Source organism: Aedes aegypti, chromosome 3 (assembly GCF_002204515.2).
Source record: "Aedes aegypti strain LVP_AGWG chromosome 3, AaegL5.0 Primary Assembly, whole genome shotgun sequence".
Lineage (NCBI taxonomy): Eukaryota > Metazoa > Arthropoda > Insecta > Diptera > Culicidae > Aedes > Aedes aegypti.
This window is the reverse complement of record NC_035109.1, coordinates 185,993,294-186,013,720: the sequence shown is the minus strand read 5'-3', so window position 1 is coordinate 186,013,720 and position 20,427 is coordinate 185,993,294. Positions and strand designations below refer to the sequence as shown.

Sequence of the window (20,427 nt, the reverse complement as noted above, 5' to 3'; positions counted from 1 at the left end):
TTGACTTTGTTATCGATAATAACAAATTATCCTTACGTCCCATCGAAATGTGGTCTTGGGCAAAGCTGTAGCTGGGAAGTTTTCATATGAGATGAGTGTGTTCACTTTTCCATAGATTATTATGACGAGCAGTTAGAGGACTGAACACGAATAGTTTGCCTTTCCCATAGTAATTTCCATATAAACTTCAAATAGCGTGTGCACAACCAAATTTCTTCCGAATCGCTTCAAATTTTGGGAGAATGATTTTCATCATATTTGACATCGTTTAAGCTTAGGGGAGCAAAAACTTCAAAATTTGCATCAGTCTAGTGTCTATACTGCCCGGTGTCCCCCTACCAGGAAGAAAGCTCTGCAGAGAATTCAAAATAAAATTTTGAAAATGATTCTGAAGCTTCCTTCCTGGTATAGTACCATCGAGTTACATAGAATATCCAATCCAATGTTGCAACATTGGAACAAATGTCAAATAAAATAATTAATAATTTCAGGCAAAAATCGGTACAATCCTCTATTGCCACGATTAATGCTTTATATATTTAAGTTAAGTGAATTGAAAACGTGTTTTTTCGCTTATAATCAGGTGAAATCAACTCACCTGTAAAAAATCTGAACTGCTACGGCAAATGAAATGTAATGTAATAGGCTTTGCGTCATTCTTTCTTACTATCCCGTAGACTACACTATACGTATAGAATGTGTAACATTACAGGTAAAAATATGATAATTAGCGGAACACCATAGAAAGAAGAATGTTCTGATCTATTGAACTAGCCGGCATCAAAGAGCAAACTCCGTCTTGCAAATTACACTGTTGGCACCAATGTGACACAATTGCCACAGGCTTATGATAATTGATATATACTTACTTTGAAACAAATACAACCACCGCCGATAAGCGAACGCTTCATTTGATTTGGACTTTTTACTAAGCACCAGCGCAGAAAATTGGAATTCCTTTGTGATGTCTAGCCGATTTTTAGCGAAAAGTTGCCTCCGTACGTTCCAGAATGTCGCCACATCCGGATTGATCAAGATGGCACAGTTCAGGTACTTGATGATTGCATTGTTTCCGGTGGTGCTGCTGGACATCAGCATTGTCCCGGAACTGCTGCCGACGAGATTGGTCGAACTCGAACCTCCTCCGGAAAGCTTGAGGCATTCGGCTTTGTGTCGGAGCAGCAGACGATGAGCGTACACGTAGATATACTGGACGCACCATGACTCCAACCCAAGGTTGTGCTCGATGTGGATGACGGGCGATTTGTTCGTGTTGGATGGCATAGGTATTATTTCAAATCCAGTTCTGGAAAGTAAGAAAAAATAGGTCAAATTTCAAACAGAAGTATGTAAAATAAGCTTTTCGTCTGTTAAGGCGGTTTTTCAAATATCACTTATTGGTTCATTTTAGAATTTAACAAAATTTTGCATATAAAGGTGAAAGAAGTACTACAATGAACACCTGAATGATGTAAATGCGGAATCTCAAGATAGCAAGGGCTACATCGGTACGGCATAAAAATAATCACTAAATTTAGGGACGATACAGCATACAACATGGCTGGCCTGAGAATTTGTTTGAAGATCAAAAGCTTGTTCTTTAGACAAAGTTTTGGTTTTCTATAAAGTGGATACATACATTTTTTATATTTGTTAAATTTGGCCTCAATGTGATTTTTGAAAGTAAATTTTGTATCTAGCATGAGCACTGGATACTTAGCTTCATCTGACCAATTTATTGGAACCCCTCTTATCGTGACAAAATGTCTACTTGAAGGTTTCAAATAAGGAGCTTTTGGTTTATGTGACAATATTTATATGTTGAATTTTGGAAGCATTAGGAGAAATCTTCAATTTTTGCAAGTAGGAAGAAAATTATCCATTTTTTTTTGCTATCTACTACAGATGACACGCAGGCTTCGTGGATTACCGGGGTGGCCAGTGTCATCCGCAAACAAGGATTTTCAACATCCCTGAGGTAACTCAGGTAAGTCAGATGCGAAAATATTGTATACAATTGGACCCAAAATGCTGCCTTGAGGAACACCAGCTCTTACAGGAAGTCTTTCAGACTTGGAGTTCTGATAATTAACCTGAATTGTACGATTTGACAGATAACTTTAGATTATTCTAACAATGTATGTTGGAAAATTAAAGTTTTTTAATTTTACAATCAAGCCTTCATGCCAAACACTGTTGAATGCTTTTTCTATATCTAGAAGAGCAATAAAATAGTCTTTAAATTTGTTGGAACGAATCAAATGTGTTACACGAAAAAGTTTGTGAGTGGTCGAATGCCCATGTCGGAGTCCGACTGTTCAACATTGGCAAAAATTGAATTCTGTTCAAGATGACCTTTTCAAAAAGTTTACTTATGGAGGAAAGCAAGTGGATTGGACGATAGCTGGAAGCATGTGTGGGATTTTTGTCCAGTACAACCTTGGCTTTTTCCATTTGTCAGGAAAATATGCCAACTGAATGAATGGTAAGCTACTATCTGAAAGTTTCTTTGAGGATGTAGAAAATTCCATCAGCGTCAGGGGATTTCATATTTTTTGATTATTTTTTAATAATAGTTCTCACTTTTTCCAAATTTCAAAAAACGCTCTCTTGGTTGAGAATGTTTTCGAAGTAATGATTCTCAAGCATGAGAACGTTTTTAAAAATTCCTGAAAAATTACATTAATATTGCTTCTTTAACTGATAGCTTTGATCAAATGCTTGATATGCCTCCGCCTTCCCCTAATCCGAAAGTATTTCTCTAAAGTTGATTATCTCCCTACATTTTTTTGTAAAATGGTTTCAAATTTGCATCTCGATACTTATTACCTTTATCTACAGGGGATAGGCAAAATGATTGAGATAGGCAAAATTTTGCCCAAATTCAAATGCTTATAACTTTTTGAAAAATGAATGAAATTGGATGCATCTGGAAGCAACCGACGGCAAATTTGGTCCAGTTTTAGGAACTTCCTTGGCCATGCATATTGGCCACTGGACACCGGAGATGTTCCGGATTTTCTGAGGTCATGTCCAAATGTCATTTTTTCTGTCGCTTGTATTTTTGTGCGGTGTAAAGTTAGATAGATGTTTGCAATTTTCCTTGAAACTAGAACTAATAGGAAGTTCAATGCCACTGGACGCATTAAGATTGGTTGGAAATCTTCAGAAATATGACCATTTCCGTAAAACTGGTTCCGGAAAGCATGGTCAGTCATGTTTGTATTTCCAATCATGTAAATATTATCCGGAGCTATATCCAAGTGGACATCAACCTTAAAAATGATGTTTCCTGCAGCGTATTCAGAACCATTAGATGCACATACCACTCTATAGAAGGTTCCAGGTGCCCTGGGGGAAGTGGTCAATTAGGAACATATCTGGAACCATATCAATATGGGCATCAAACTTCATGATTTTCAAAGGTTATGCTTTCCGAAGCATTTCCAGCACCACCGGCTGCCATGACCACTTTATAGTAGATTCCAGGTGCCCCGGGGATGTGGCCAATTCAAAACATGCCCGAAAACACATCAATATGGGTGAAAACATCAAGATTTTTGAAGGTGATGCTAATAGAAGTATTTACAGCGCAACTTATTTATATGACCACTGTATAGTAGGTTCCATGGGCCCTGGGGAATGAGGTCATGTTTCGAGTTGGCCACATCTCTAGGAGCCCCTGGAATATACTATAGAGTGATTATTATATCTTGTGGTTCTGAAAATGCTCGCCATTTTCCAAGTCACATGGATCTTACTGTTTATGGTAGAATGTGATTCTAAACAGATGAACGGACATGTTCCGAATTGGCCACATCCCCCGGGGCACCTGGAACCTACTATAAAGTGGTTATGGCAGCCGGTGATGCTGGAAATGCTTCGGAAAGCATAACCTTTAAAAATAATGAAGTGTAATGCCCATATTGATATGGTTCCGGATATGTTCCTAATTGACCACTTCCCCCAGGGCACCTGGAACGTTCTATAGAGTGGTCTGTGCATCTAATTATTATTATTAATATTTATTTAGGACACTTTACCATACGTGTGGCATTCGTGTCGAAATAGTCGTATGTGCATCTAATGGTTCTGAATACGCTGCAGGAAACATCATTTTTAAGGTTGGTGTCCGCTTGGATATAGCTCCGGATAATATTTACATGATTTACATGACAGTTTTACGGAAATGATCATATTTCTGAAGATTTCCAACCAATCTTAATGCGTCCGGTGGCATTCAACTTCCTATTAGTTCTAGTTTCTAGGAAAATTGCAAACATCTATCTAACTTTACACCACACAAAAATACAAGCGACAGAAAAAATGACATTTGGACATGACCTCATAAAATCCGGAACATCTCCGGTGTCCAGTGGCCAAAATGCATGGCCAAGGAAGTTCCTAAAACTGGACCAAATTTGCCGTCGACTGCTTCCAGATGCATCCAATTTCATCGATTTTTCATAAAGTTATAAGCATTTGAATTTGGGCAAAATTTTGCCTATCTCAATCATTTTGCCTATCCCCTGTATAATAGAGACAATCGATGGAGAAAACAAATCAATTCTGTCACTTAAGCTTCAGTACACGCTCTGTAAAATGTGCAAATATTTGGCTAATCATAAATCGACCGACAAAGATGGATTTCAACTTTATCATTGCAATACAAAAAAATTGTTCTGCTCTGTATCAATCCAAGCTAAATATTTACCATACTTGGGAGCCGCATCCTATCATTGGCACTTTTGATTCTCTTCGGCAGTGGTTTTATTTAAAGCTACTTAGCTCATATTCGGCCACAAAGTGAAGTGCCATGCCAACGTGAATCATGGAAGTGCCCAAGTAGCTCTGTACCCTATACTAATAGATTTACACTTTTAAAAATGCGGTCATGATGTATGAAAGATTTACCCAGCGATTTGCAACTATCCCGCATAGATACACCCCCCAACAAAGTTACCGGTCAAACTGGAATCAGAATCAAAAAGAAACGACGTGACGTGCAGCAGCATATTTTAACGAGCTGAATTGTATCATCCAATTATTATAAATTAATGCCAATTTACAAAAACGACGCAGCACGACGCAGCAAATTTGGCAAACCATTTCGAGACACATCACAATATTCTTTCTGTGCATAGTTATAGACTTGGTGGAAAAGACAGCGTAGACTAGACGCAAGGAATTGTCTTGACGAATGCGATGAAATGTTCAACTGACAGAATGCTTTTTTCGTGCAAGAATGTATTAAGACACATTTTAATGGTTTTTTTTTTAACTCTAATTAGGGAAAAGATCGGCTGTCGCGGATCGCATGCGCCGATCATTATTTGCTTATTTGGCTTTATTAAAGAATAACAATTTTCATAATATTATTACAATTTTATTTGTAATAAAAAAAGATAAACAATCAACAATTTCAAAATTTAGTTAGGTATGATTTTGTAACTCAACTCAATAATTTCCAAATATTCAATAAATCATTATTGTTGTAAATTTTGCAATTTCTCATCGTAATAGGCTGTTTTTCCTCACGCCAATCTGTCATGAAACGGCCTACTTTCCTGCACTGAAGTATGCAGTGCGGGATTAATCATTACGCAACTGAAATCAGTGCTGTAATGATTCATTACGCAACGCTTTCTCATTACGTAGCTCGTTTCAGTTGCGTAATGAATCATTACACAACAATTTTCCAGAAATTGTAGAATGATGATGAATGCATTCCGATATAATTTCTGAAACCCTCAAGTATTCTACGAAATTGCAAAACATGTTGTACGTAACTCGTTGCAGAACTCGATTTTTACAGCACTCGTCGTAATTATCTTACTCGGCAAGCCTCGTAGGATAAATTTACTGTTTGCTTTATAATCTAATTCTGCCGAATTAACCATTTTTAGATTCGTAGAACAGGTAAAAAGTAAAGTAAAAGGTTACGAGTCGCCTCTGATGTAAACCTATAATCTTAACCACAATAATGATGGTCAGGGTAGGATCCAAACATTTCATCTTGTTCATGATGGATTTTTGAAATACCATTGGAAGTCCATGAGCAGTATCTTTGCATCTTGCGATTGAAAGCCCGCATCCCCGGGTACAAAAAAATGACAACAAATGACAAGTTTTTTATTTAAATAAAATAACAGGGAAAATTTTGAATGCCATAAAACAAAAATAACTAACAGGAAGAAATAACTAACTAGAAGATGAAATGTTTCTTCCGCAGTGAATCACACAGACATTTCTCTAAGAATATATTTAAATTATTTTTTGGGAACTCCTCGTGGCATTGAGGCAATCATTACTGCTCGTATGTCTTAATGTTTTTTTTTTAATTATTATCTTCGGGAATCGATCCAGGTATTTGCTCGAAGTTTCTTTTGGTTACTCCAAAGATATCTTCAGGAGTTTATCTAGTGATTTTTACGGACTTCCAAAAGAACCTCTCCATGAGTTTTCTGATGCCTACAGGCATTTTTTTAAGGGTAACCACTAAAGTCACATCACAGATTCCAGCAGGAAATACTTTGAAGATTCTTCCAGATTGTTTCAAGAGAATCTTAATTCATCAGAACTTTATCAAATAATTCTTTTTTTTTCGCTTAAAATATCTTCTTGAAAAACTAACAATAGTTATATTCTATAGTAAGGGACCATCCATAAATTAACTCATTACACATGGTAAAGATGTCCAAATAATGAGTGAATTATGAAAAAACAGCGTTCCTACAATACTGTCGTTCAGGATTTCTGAACGACGTTTAGAGGATGCTCCGATGAGATTTATTAAAAAGCCCTATTTTCATGAGTAATATCAATAAAATATTTTTAGTTCAGCAAAGTTTCGTAAAACCCATTTTTATTATTGTACTAGTGGTTCCGACAAACTTCGTCTTGCCATCAAGTAGGCTGTTGAAAACCGCTATGAATCGTCCCATACAAAATGACAGTTCCGTTCACTCTCGTTTTTCCGACTTTCCCGGTGAATATCCTGGAACTTTTATACACACAAACACGTCGGAACTCTAGACGAACAAAACGAAGAAAGAATCATTCAAATCTGTTGACCCATTTGTAAGCCATTTCGTGACATACAGACACCATTCCATTTTTATTTATATAGATAGAAGATAGATAGATTTTTGCAGATCTCTGGAGTCCAAACTATCTGAGAAAATCATTCAATATTTGTTTTGCACGATTTTTTTTGCGCAGATTTTTTTAATACTTGAAAACTATGCTTTTTTTAGAACAATTTGGTATTATATCATTAAAAGTGGATATCAAAATCAACGCTAGTACAATTTTAAACCTTTGAAATAGGAAGTTTACAAGAATTCAAGAACTCTGAAATTAAAATGAAATCGGAATTTTCCTGGAACAATTCCTGTAGGAATCTTTGGAAGATCTCCTATAATAACAACTGGGGAAATCGTTGAAAAAAATTTCGGAGGCAGTCTCGGACAAATTACTGAAGGTGAAAGCGTTGGAATGATTTCATGGAGCACATTCTGAAGAAATTCCTCTAAGTACCCCTTGGAACATCGCTGGAAGAATTTGTGAGAATTGTTGGAGGAATTACTTGAGGATTTTTTTGTAAACAACTTTGAAGGAGTGCCAAAAGTGAGACCATTTTAGTTAAAATAGAGACTTTAGAAACCTTCCGTAGCCTTTTTAGAGATTTACATTAAAATATATTCCAGACCTCTTAAAAGTGATTTTCTGTTAGCACTGAAAAGGGCAAACATATCAACTGAAATTGTTTAACAAAAGAACAAAATAATAGCTAAATTTCACATTATAAGAGCAAACTAATGACAAAAGATCAATTCAATAAAAATACAAAATAAGTCATTATTGAGTTATTGAGAATAGAAAATAATAAAATCATTTCTCGCGTTCAGTACCATAAGGGCGTAGCTGCAGAAATCGATTTCTCTTCGTCGATTTTCTCTTTTGCAAATTACTTGGTCGGGCGACTGTTTTTGACTGCTATTTTTATTTTAATAGAATGCAAGTAATGCAAGAATATTTTAATGCAAGTCTTTATTTTTGTTAAACGTCTCTAATGTATCTATTTAAATAGAATATATATATATATTTTTTTTTTATTTGCTTGCAGTGAATCCTGGTGCTCAAAAAACCCACAGGAACTATTATATTTTAGTCCAAAAAATCCTACAGCACTCCAACGCTTCCACAAAAGTTTATCCCAGAGTTTTTAGAAAAAATCGTTTCGTCATTTTCCCACGAAACCCTACAATCATTCCTAAGCCGATTCTTTCATTTGTTCCGGGCATTTTTTCTACGATTTTTTTTTAATATTCATCCTTTCAGGAATTGCTCCAAACATCCTTCAGGCATCACTCAATGATATCTGTTGTCAACTTTTCTAAGAATTCCTCGATAAATTTGACCTAGGATTCCTCATTAAGTTCCTTTAGAAATTTATCTTGGAATTTTTTCAGCATTCCATCAACATATTGTTGTTACGGTTCGAACATTTCTCTAACAAATTTGCAAATACAACTGCCAGATCTCCACGGATTCTTCAAATCTTTATTAAAAATTCAAAGTTTCGGTTCGAATTTCAAGTAATTTCTTCAAAACGTCTTGTACGACTTTATTCAGAGATTCTAATGTTTTTTTTTTCAGTTCTTCTTCTTTTCTGGCGTTACGCCCCCACTGGGACAGAGCCTGCTTCTCAGCTTAGTGTTCTTATGAGCACTTCCACAGTTATTAACTGAGAGCTTATTTGCATGCGTATATCGTGTGGCAGGTACGAAGATACTCTATGCCCTGGGAAGTCGAGAAAATTTCCAACCCGAAAAGATCCTCGACCGGTGGGATTCGAACCCACGACCCTTAGCTTGGTCTTGCTGAATAGCTGCGCGTTTACCGCTACGGCTATTTGGGCCCCTTTTTTCAGTTATCTTAGCAATTTATCAAGAATATTATAGGAAATCTAATAAAAAATTAAGAAGATCTTTCAGAGATCCTCGTCAGAATTCATCAATGCGTACTTAAAACTAACACAAGTTTCGTTTGATGTTACTCTAGGGTTTTATTTCCAAATTCCAGATTTAAATAAAAAATCTTCGAAACAATTTAAAAGATTTCCTTGAAATTTCCTTAAATGGATGCAAAAAATATTGGCAGACTCCATTGAGAAATTTAGCAAAAAAAATTGAGGGATTCCTGAAGGAATTTCGAATTCTTGAAGATGCTGTAGGGAGGAAAGCTGTAGGAAGTCCTGGGAAATCCATGAAATAATATTTGGATAGATGATTCCTGATGTGATTATCCATAGAAATTGCTATTTTCCCCTTAAGATCGAATAGATTATTTTTTCATATCTGACTTTGATGATTGGAGGCGCTTTCAGATCATTGAATCAAATCATATTTTGAATGTTGATTTTTGATAAACATTCTTGATTTTCGTGGCAATTAAATATAAATCACCAATTTCTTTTTATATTTTTCCTATTTATACACGTTAAGAACAAAACAGATAATTGTTTTTAATTGAAGTAAAAAACACTTTGAAATTTATTGTAAGATACATTTATTTTCAAGGATACCTATCATTAAAAAAAGTGTTTGGTGTTCTAAAATTAACCATTCGTATATTTTGAGATTTTTTATCATGGTCATTCTGGAATTATTTGTTAAAACCTGGAAAACCTGGAAATATCAGGGAATTTTATTTCTGTAAATGAGTAGACACCCTGTTTATGTCAAATGACGTTACGTCAAATGATCTTATGCCAAATGACTCAGTCCCAACAAAGTCTAAGAGAGCAAGGAGGGGATTAACTGTTATTTCGTTGATTATAAACATTCCAAATATAACAAAATTTGACATTCAGTTGTTATACTAAGAGTTTTGAGTGCATTCAAAACAACACATTTTGATATTGTATTGATATTGTCTGTTTCATTCACAACAAAACGCGCCGCCTACTTTCGTGGGCTTCGTGGCCGTGCGGTTAGTGTTACCAAGCATTTAGCCGCATCGAGTCAAGGGGTGTGGGTTCGATTCCCGCTTCAGTCCGGAAAACTTTTCGTCAGGAAGTCTGGTCGTTGCATGCTAGTCCGTTGTCTAGTGTAGTGCTTCCTTCAAAGGGCAAATCGTCCACCGGAAGCATCAACGTGTCGGTGTCTTTTTAAGACTGAAAAAATCGTCGTCAGCAAACCAATCAAAGGAGGTGAGTTGCCTCTATGTTGGTAAGACTGGTGAAACGTCAAATTCACAGCAGTTGCTTGGCTGGCGTCGATTTTGGCGACAATTTCACTGACGACGATAACAAATCGTCGCGATCGATAGGGTGCCAAATTTACAATGTGTTCAGCTTTTCGTGAAAGTCGTAACAATATCTACATTTTTTGTGAATGTTTTTATTTAGTTGTTGATTTGCCATTCACCTCTACCCTGGTAATCAATTAGGTTAATGACCACTGAATAAAATGTATCATGCAGGGACAGAACCTATAGGTATTGTATACAAAACTCTATTTCACTTGGTGTTAGGTTTGGGATCTTAGGGACCGTCCATAAATGACATAGCATTTTAAAGGGGAGGAGGGGGTTTTGTGACAAACCATGTATTAGGTATGAGAATTTAGTTATGTCTCACAAAGATAAGTTGAGACATTATAAGGATTTCATTTCATTTCATTTTCATTTTGCAGCGTTTGGTGGGGCAATGAGAGCGCAAGTCAGTCCAAAGCCGGGGGCAGGGATTGGTAATGGCCGTAATAGTCTATGCGGACCACTTGAACACCATCGGAAATGATAGGAAGGGTTGGGGTAGGGTATAGGAAATTGGAGAAGACTTGACACAGTAATGCGATTAATGCTGCAAAATGTAAATGTGCTGAGAGCAATTTAATTTGAGTTTTGAAGCTTGGTTTGATTTATTAAAATTTCAAACAATTGTACAAGTAAGAAAGAATGAGCTGATCGCTTTATAGAAATTTAATAAACAACAAAGTAATAACAATATGAGAGTGATGCTAAGAACTGCTGATGGCCCGATGCGACGCTTTAGGAGCTTTTGATAATGATTGAACATTACTATAAAGAACGAAATTCAATCGATGGTGACAACTTTACAAACTTTATCTGTTTTTATTATGTACAGATATAAAATTATAATTCAGTTCACTGATTGGCGGTGCTGATTTATATAAAAAAAAATTGATATTATTAAAATGAAATGTGTTACTTACTCATGTGGTTCATACTTCCCTGACCAGAATTATTCTGTTTTGAGCATCTTTTTCGAAGCTATTCTATCCAGTTATCCATTGACTGCTTACAATTCTGAAATTATTCTTATTGTGCATGCTCATGCATTATATTAGTAATGATCATAATCATGCAACAGATAAGAAGGTGAGAAAGAGAGAATTAGGAACAGTGATTAGTAATGAATAATTATGTAGTTTTGTTAGAATAATAAACAATTAAACAGCACTAATGAATAGCTTAAAAAATGACATTACAGCATAGCTGAGCCTTTCGGATCATAAGACCGATGTATAGAAATAATTTGTTTCGAAATTGTCCGCGTGGTCTTCTAGTGCCCCTATTAGATCAGAATCAGTCATAGACATACATACCGAATGCTCGCCATGACCCTATGACCAACATTTGTATATGTATAGCCTTAGCTGATGTGGCTTTTCTAATAGGTAGTTCTTTCACTCATTGATTGTCTTCAAAACCTTGTCAAGTATAGAAAATTGATTTTATTTCATTTATGACTACATTGAAGCTACATTTTACTTATCGAGTATTAGGTATTATTTTATGTTTTTATCCCTATTGATATTATCAAGGCCAGAATTCCCAGTGAGTGAAGAATTTTATAGTACTAGAACACCATAGAAGATCGCTAAACATTACCTAATCATGGAACGGCTTTTTGCTCTATTATTTTAAGTAGATGCTATTGATCTCCCTTTGCTCCTATCCGCAACCCGGTGCACGCGCCCTGTTGGTTTTCGAAAACCTCGTAGAAGATTACAAACCGTCAATGGCATTCCCAATTACTACCCCACATTGCACATTCAAGGGTCTGACTGTGCTCCTAACCCACCCTCAGTTTGTAATCTTCTCGCCAGTTTGAAATTATATTTTCCCGAAGTGAAAGTAATTTTGATGAGTGATAGCCGTACTATGCAGTAGTTTAACCAGAATCTTTAGGTCAGAAGACAAAATCTAAATTTTGTAATAAAAAGGTTGCCATTGTTTTGAAATTCACCCAATATCTAATCAAAGCTACTAACAACAGCGATCAATCATCAAAACTCATCGCTCCCTGGAAAATATAATCCCAAGCCCAGGGTGTTGAGACATTATAAGGATTTGAATATAAATCAAGTAAGTTGTAAAGGCTTGAATTATGAATTTGCCTCCGACCAGTAATTACTTTTAAATTGATCAAGGCCGCCGGATGCTTTGAGAACCGCTGCACTAAGGCTATCTTTTTCGCGCGCACAAGTAAGACTTATAGACCAAACGCGCGATCGACAAAACGGTGGTGCCTTAATTTGTGTTCTCCTTTTGCTCAATCAGCTCCTCAATTGACCTCCGGACCGGATCAATGACACCCTTCTCTTGTCGCTATACTCTACATTGAAGACGACGGGAAGATACTCTCGTCTCTGCAGGGCTGGTAACGAATAAAGGTACTGAAAATAGTGACTTACGATGCTCAAAAAAGATATAAATTATTTCAAAATAAGTTGAACACTTTCACAAATAAATCATTTTTTGAAAGATTTTCAATATTGAACATTTTTAGAAGAAGGATGCTTTTTAAAAATTTAGCATGCAGTTCTGTAAACAAAAGGTCAAACTTAGACCCAAGTCACCATTTCTACAGAAATTCCAATAAATAAGGTAGAACCATTAGATATAGGTGCAACTTTGAATTTTGATTGTTATTAAACATTTTGGACGTCTATTACTAAAAAGTCATTATTTTTTATCATTGGGCAAATCTTTTCCATTACTTCGAATAAATAAAAGGTTTAGTTGTATTATAGAATAATAATAAACGTTTTAGTGAAATTCAACCAATCCTCATAATACAGGTATACCTAGATTTAGTGAAAGCTCGATTTTACGTACATTTCAACTTCAAATTTATTTTTATGATGTTTGACCAATTCTGAACATGCGTTTTGTAAACAAAAAATGTGCAATATGTTTTCCATTAAGTACACTAAGTTTGTGGAGGAGTGAGGTGTCTGGTTTTGTTACAAAAGTGTAATAAATGTATAACAAACATCTTTTCAAAAGGGAAGCGGGCGATCGACCACATAAGTTCATACATTAATTTCACACACCTTCTGATCCAGTTTTGCATGATCTTTCTTTTTTTTTTTGTTTTTGTATGATATGTTACACTAGAAAGGCATTTACAGTGGACACTCAAAAACGCGGCTTGGCTCTATTTCAAGGCTGAATACCGGGTCCATTCAACGGATTGAACAATTTTTGGATTAAAAAATGTTAGAAGATTCGAATATTTTCGATCCCAATAACCGGCGATTCCGTCTTGGTCATGTAGAGACTCGCGAACATCCTGATACCCTTGTTGTAGACGACTGTTGGCTTATATAAGGATTTCATATATGTAGTTCATCCTGGAACTCTCCAACATAAATTTTACCAAATTTCCACCTGGAATTACTCCAATATTTATACAGGTTTCCATCAATGAGGGTTTCGAAGTATTTATTCTTTGACCTTTCGGTCGTCGCGCGAATTTTTGTAACGCAAGTAGTCGCGCGTTGTACTTTGTAAAACACCCTTGGTTTTGCGAATATCCTAGGTGTCTGACCACTTAAAAAGATGACGTCTTCGGCAAAATTGTTCAGTAGCCAGGCATTGCAGAATGCGCTCTCATTTGAGTATGAAGCACGATCGAAGCAAGCAAAGAAAAACATCCCATCTGGTGTGGTCCACGATCGTCATTGTATCGCAAGGTGTAACAAGTCTGATAAATGGAAGCAGCGAGCGAGAGCCCCAAAGAGAGAGCGATGATAAAATCCATATTTCTCGCTTGTTTACCGTTGGGGATAGGTGTTTTTCTTTACTGGCACGATAAACAATCCACAAACTTCCAATAGCAATAGTGTCCCCCAGGCTTGGAGCATGTTTATAAGGGGTTTATCATGCACTACTATCCCCCCAATCTGATCAAAGTTGTAGCAGTATACGATAAACAGTCTCTCATAATGTGCAGCATGTTATGATAGTTACAGAGAGCGATACGTGAGAGATTTTCTCAATTTTCTCAGGGTTCAATCCCTGTCAGTAGCTCAAGGGCTATCATTATTTTAGCCAATAAATTCGGGATTCTGCCACTAGGCAGCACTAGTGCGCATGAAACTTTTGTTTGCAGATCTCAGGATCCTGACCACTTAGAAAGATGGCGTCTTCGGCAAAGTTGTTTGGTAGCTCAAGGACTATGATTGTTCAATCTAGTTGATTCAAAATATTGCCACCAGGCGGCGCTAGCAGCATAAAACATTTGTTTTGCAAATATTTCAGGAGCCTGATTACTTAGAAAGATGGCGTCTTCGGCAGAGTTGTTCAGTAGCTCAAATTCTTTCTTGGTTCAATCTTTGAAGTTCAGCATTTGGTAAAATAATAATAGTCCCTCAGCTGTCCAAAAAGTCAGGATCCTGCAGTATCCGCAAAACAAAAATTTCATGCTCAGTAACGCCGCCTGATGGCAAAATATCCTATTTATTGGCTCATATAATGGTAGTCCTTGAGCTACTGAACTAATTTGCCGAAGACGGTATCTTTCTAATTGGTTTGGCTCCTGAGATATCTACAAAACAAAAGTTCCATGCTCACAAGCGCCGCCTAGTGGCAAAATTTTGAATTAAATAGCTCGATCAATGATATTCCTTAACATACTAAACAAATTTGCCGAAGACGCCATTCTTCTAAATGGTCAGGATCCTGACATATCTGCAAAACAAAAGTAAAAGTTCCATGCCACCTAGCGGTCAAATTCCGAATTAAATGTGGTACAAACGGATAGCGCTTTACATCCAGAACAACTTTACTGAAAATCCCAAGTTTCTAAATTATCTGGAGTTTGTGGTATACCGATTTCATTATTATTCGAATCGTATAAAGTACCTTCCATGTACACTTCTTGATTTTACCGCATTATAAATGGCAATACTGTAAATAAAAACTGTCGAGTATTGTTTTTAAGAAGATTCTTGAGGAATACATTTTGGTTTGGTGTCGATAGATATCTTTATTACAAAATGATAGCATATAAATCGAGCGCGACAGTCCGAAGTTTAAAGGAAACCAACAGATATATCTTCTAAAATTTATTTTAAGATATCGGTAGAGATTCTTTCAGTTTTATTTTTATTTCTCCAAGTACTTGGCATTCTTTTAGATTTTTTTTGGCAAAAACTTTCTTCAAAATGTTGAATGTGAACTTTTTGGAGTTGTTAAAAAACCTCATTATCAAACAGAATTCACAGGAATTTGACTACCGTCGTTGGGGGTGAGAATGTGTAAAAAAGGATATGTGCAAACTATTTATTGAATAACTCTCGCAATTTAACTTCAATAAATTTCAAACTTGGGGTTTATGTTCATTGATGGTACATTAACATCTAAATAAAAGAAATATATTTATTCACCACGGCTCTACAAGTGAATAAAAATGACCTAATCTCATCCCATACGAGATTCACTAACAACAAATAGAGAAATTAAGCGTGTGCTAGAATAAGAGGGTAAGTCGCATGGTCGATTTCTCATCAATCTTTTTTTCTGCGAATAAAGGTGACAAGGTGCAAATTTTTTAGCAGCTTTTCACCTTCAGAATACTAGGCGACGATGCAATCTTGCATCCTGAGAAGAAGAAATGCCAACAAACTTGCATTTCACCACCTTTACTCACACTCACACGACTTACGCCCTTATCCTAGCACACGCTTGAAATATCTACATAGATTGCTTCAAAATATTGCATTTTGAGTTCTGCCAGGAATTATACTCAGAAATCATCCAAAGTTGTGATAATAATAATGTGAATTATATAAGGAAGGTGTACCGATATTCGCCATATTCCAGGTACTCGCCACCCCGGATTATATACCGTTTTACGACATATATGATTGCTAATTGTTTAGTGTTCGCTAAATTGCTTTAAGATGATATGGAAACATTCTTGGAAACCGCAAAATTTTCTCAGAAGAAAATAGAAAAAAATCATTTTCCTTAATTTTTTTTTTCTATCTTTATTAACGAGATTTTTAGCCCTGGGCTAGTTCATCTCAGGACCAACGGCTTTACTTCCCTTCCGAAGGAAGTCGTCACTGAATTTTTTAGTGACTATCTCGGGGATGGGATTCGATCCCAGGTCCTCGGCGTGAGAGGCGTGTGTTCTAACCACTACACCAGGTCCGCCCCTTCCTTAAAATTGCTGCTCCTTTGCACCTATTTTTCGCCATGGTGTTCCTGATTCGCGACCTTCCATAAGAAATCAACGTAGGTGGCGAATTCAGGAACCGAAATTAAAATCGTGGCGAATACTGGTGCAAGTGGTCCAGTATTCACCACCCCCAATAATATTTTTCCTTAGGGTGGCCAAAACTGGTACACTTCCCCTAGCAGGAATCAATTCAAGTTTATTTCAATTTCATTCAACTTGCAAATCCCCTAAAGATATGTTTGGCATTATTAATAATCATTCCATTATTCTGTAGTTTCTATTCCGAATTCATTCGGAACCAACACCTACTTCGAAGGTATAAGAATTTTTCCCACATCACTGACTTTTTTCAGAGACACACCTATATCTTATCTAGAAACACCTCCGAAATAGTCATAGTGATTTCTTTAGAGCTTTCTAGGAATTTCTATAAACGAAAATTTCCAGAATATTCTTAAGGAAACCAGAAACTCTTTCAAGATCACCTTAACGCATTAAATTTTTTTTTTTTTTTTTGAATACTTGTCGGACTCGATTATCCGGAGACTCGATTATCCGGGGACTCGATTATCCGGGATTCGATTATCCGGGATTCGATTATCCGGAATTTTAGACTCGATTATCCGGAATTTGTTTTTTGATGTTCTTGTTTTTCCATTTTTATGCATAAATCTGAGTTAATTTGGTATATCAATATTCAATATGAATGGTTTTGCAGTTTTAAACGTGTTTAAGAAAAGGGGGGTTTGAAAAAGTGTTTTTTGTGTATGCTGGTCATTTTTTTTTTTTTTTTCTAGAAATAATTTCTGGCTACGCCACCACATCATATAAATAAAACAACAAAAAAAAAAGATAATATTTAAGCTCTTTTGTCGAAGATTTCAATTTTTTTCTTAGTGATTCGATTATCCGGAGGATTTGATTAACCGGAGTGAAAAAAATCGATACTCCGGATAATCGAGTCCGACCTGTATATCCTTTGCTGAGAATACCTTTAAAAATTACTATAGTGATTCCACCGATGATGAATTGAGAAAGTCCAGCAGATTTTTTTTTAAGAAATTTATTTATTTTAATTTTATTTTATTGATGTACAAGGGGGTCAGGGGCCAAGTCTCCAGCATAAGTTTGAAAACTCACACCGTCCATAATACACCGAGGTGGTTTTGGAGTTTGGGAAGTAGGCAACGCAACATCTTTGACCAGAAGGTTCTTTAAGTTTTGCTTCAACTCTTGACTTCCAATACACGTATGAATGATGCAAGGCCAAAAGAACATGAATCAGTCATACATATAGCGGTAGTGAAGTGTTTTGCCTAAGGATATGGAAAAGGAGGGATTATGTGTGGTGTTTTGTAAATAGCTCTGTGGAACAAGTTTGTTATTAGTTAAAAATTTAATTGATCTTATTCACCTTGCAATCAGTAATAAGAATATTTACAGAAACATAATACTTATCTTTTCTCGGCCAATATGCTGCCATGTCTTTCCTTTCGGATGATTTTTTCCTCGTTGTAATGGCGGGTTAGATATGAAAACAAGGATAAAGAGAAAATAAATGTTGCTTTTTGCTTTTTTGCTGTATTGACCTACAATGAAATCATACAAAGTTTGCTTTTTGTATTCCCATGATAACAATCCCCATGCAGCTTCCGAGAAACTCCATGGCAATTATCACTGTACGCCATGTGCGACATTCAGGACATCTCAACACTACTGATGACGAACAACAAAAAATGAATCCAAAAGAGCAAAAACCTTAATGTTTCAATGTAGGACAATCCAGCTTTATTGCATGTGAGAAGTTTTTAGTGATATTCTCACAACGGCCATTCAGAATGGTTCGACGGATGTAGATAAAAGATCATTTTGATGAAATTAACGCGACGACATGTTAGTAAGCTCAAAACGATTATTGTAGTTGCAACTTTTAATTTAAATAGTTGAGCTAAGGGTCAGTTATTGTATATAACTTTATAGATAAGCAGAAGTATAGCACGAACGCGAAGTAATGACCTTCCATCCCATCTTCAAGTGCTCCCCACAAGCACAACACTTCATCATGGCACTTTAGAACGTCCATGTTGTAACTTGTTCACACAAGAAATCTGCCTCGACCGAGTTGGCAGAACGCGCCCGTACCCCTTTCTGAACCAAAGGACAGGGGATTTTTTTAAAGAAATTGATCAAGGAAAATATCAAAGAATTTTATCAGGAATTTTTCTAAGATATCGTGAAAAATATGTTAAGAAATTATTGGAGAACTTCCTGTAAAAAAACGGAAATTATCTCAAACACAAATCCTATATTATGCTCTGATGAAACTTATGTAGAATGTTATGACATTCGTAATAAACTCTTGAGAGGATCTTTTCTAACTTCTGAGAAAGTCTAAAAGGTTTTTCTAGATGGACTGCTAAGAAGAATATTAAAAATAAAAATAACCGACTGAATCCCTGTATAAAAATCCTGCAGGATTTTCTGGAGGCATTCCTTGAAAAATATAACAGATGCTCTAATGAAACTTGTGTACAAATGGCCGGAATAATTGCTGTAGTATTTGCTGGCGCAAAACCGCACATACATTTTGGAAGAATCTCTGGAAATTTTACTCGAAATACTATTCGAGAATTGTTCAGAAGAACAGCAGAATTACTACCGGATGAAATGTTGGAGAAATTTCTAGATGAATTTCAGGATGGAGTTAATGATGATCATAGGTCGATTATTGAGGAATTCCTGGTGGAGTTCTGAATAGATTTCTAGGAATATTCTCTAGAAAGATGGTGAGGCCTTTCCTGAGATAAACCATACATGAATTCACGAAATCTAACATTGAGAGCTTCTCTTTGTTTACTTTCTCTTTCATCAATATCTAAGTCGCATTTACGACTTCCGGCGCCCTTTATTTACCAATCGCTAGCCAAGGATATTGTCTTTCAATCTATAATAGTTTAATAGTTTATTAGGGAATTCGTAAACCTTTTACATTTATGTTTAGGTGCGGTCAAGGAGAAACAAATGTTTAACTTTAGGAAATCTTGAACAATAGCATTACAATTGGTGTCTTAAAACAATGTCTATAGTGAAAACCTTTTCAAAAACTTCAGTACACTGTCATAATCCAAAGAGAACGAGAGAGAAGAGGTCATGGTTTCTTAGGCCGTTTAGAAAAGTTGAGCGAGAAATATTTCGCACTACAAAGTCAAAATGAGACTTTTTTAGTGACTAAGTCCCTAAAATGTGGCTCGCTACCAGCCCTGGTATCTACTTTCAAACAACAGCAATCTTCAGCACTCATTATTCGTAATTACGATTGGCACGCATTCCGCTCAACATCCCCTTCACTTCCGGAGTGCACCTATAGGACAAAAAAAAGGGGGCACATCTCTCATCCCGCCTATTAGTACTTACAGCTCCGGATCCTTCAGGAACACGGCGTAGATCTCGTTGATGATCTTCTCGCAGAACGCATTATTATCATCCAAGTAGTCCACAGCTTCCGTCGAGGTCATCGCGTTTCTTCTGTCTTCTTGCTTATCACGGCACAGCACTCAATGATGCACACCCAACTTTGCGGACGCTGCAGAACCCACCGAAAATTCAACCTTCACCGAGCGGAATTCTACCAAACAGTGATCGACATTGTCAGGAATTTTGCAAATATAAAGCACGGACTCTTTTTCAGCTCGCGATTCGCGCACGTTTATTTTGATAAAACAAAATACGCAAATATAGCACTGGGCGATCTGCGAAGACGGCGTCGATTGTTATAATGGCTCCGAATAAGATTTTGTGCTGTTTATATTATCAAAGTCAAAAATGTGTAATCCAACTATGATTACGGGAAACAATATTTCAGTTTTACGTTTTATAGTTTATGAATGAACAAAATGGAATTAATTTTATCAAACTGATTTTTATTA

At 36.2% G+C, this 20,427-nt stretch overlaps 1 protein-coding gene across 1 annotated transcript in view; it reads right to left on the bottom strand.

Annotated features, from left to right (window-relative positions):
- Positions 1–20,226, bottom strand: part of LOC5577367 (protein prenyltransferase alpha subunit repeat-containing protein 1-B) — a 31,585-nt gene extending 11,359 nt beyond the window's left edge. The window contains exons 1-2 of the mRNA XM_001656397.2: positions 19,916–20,226; positions 870–1,306 (exon numbers count right to left, since the gene is read on the bottom strand). Coding sequence (XP_001656447.1) covers positions 870–1,306; positions 19,916–20,016 — 538 coding nt within the window. The 5' untranslated portion in view covers positions 20,017–20,226. The remainder of the gene's footprint in view (positions 1–869; positions 1,307–19,915) is intronic.
- Positions 20,227–20,427: the final 201 nt, after the last annotated feature.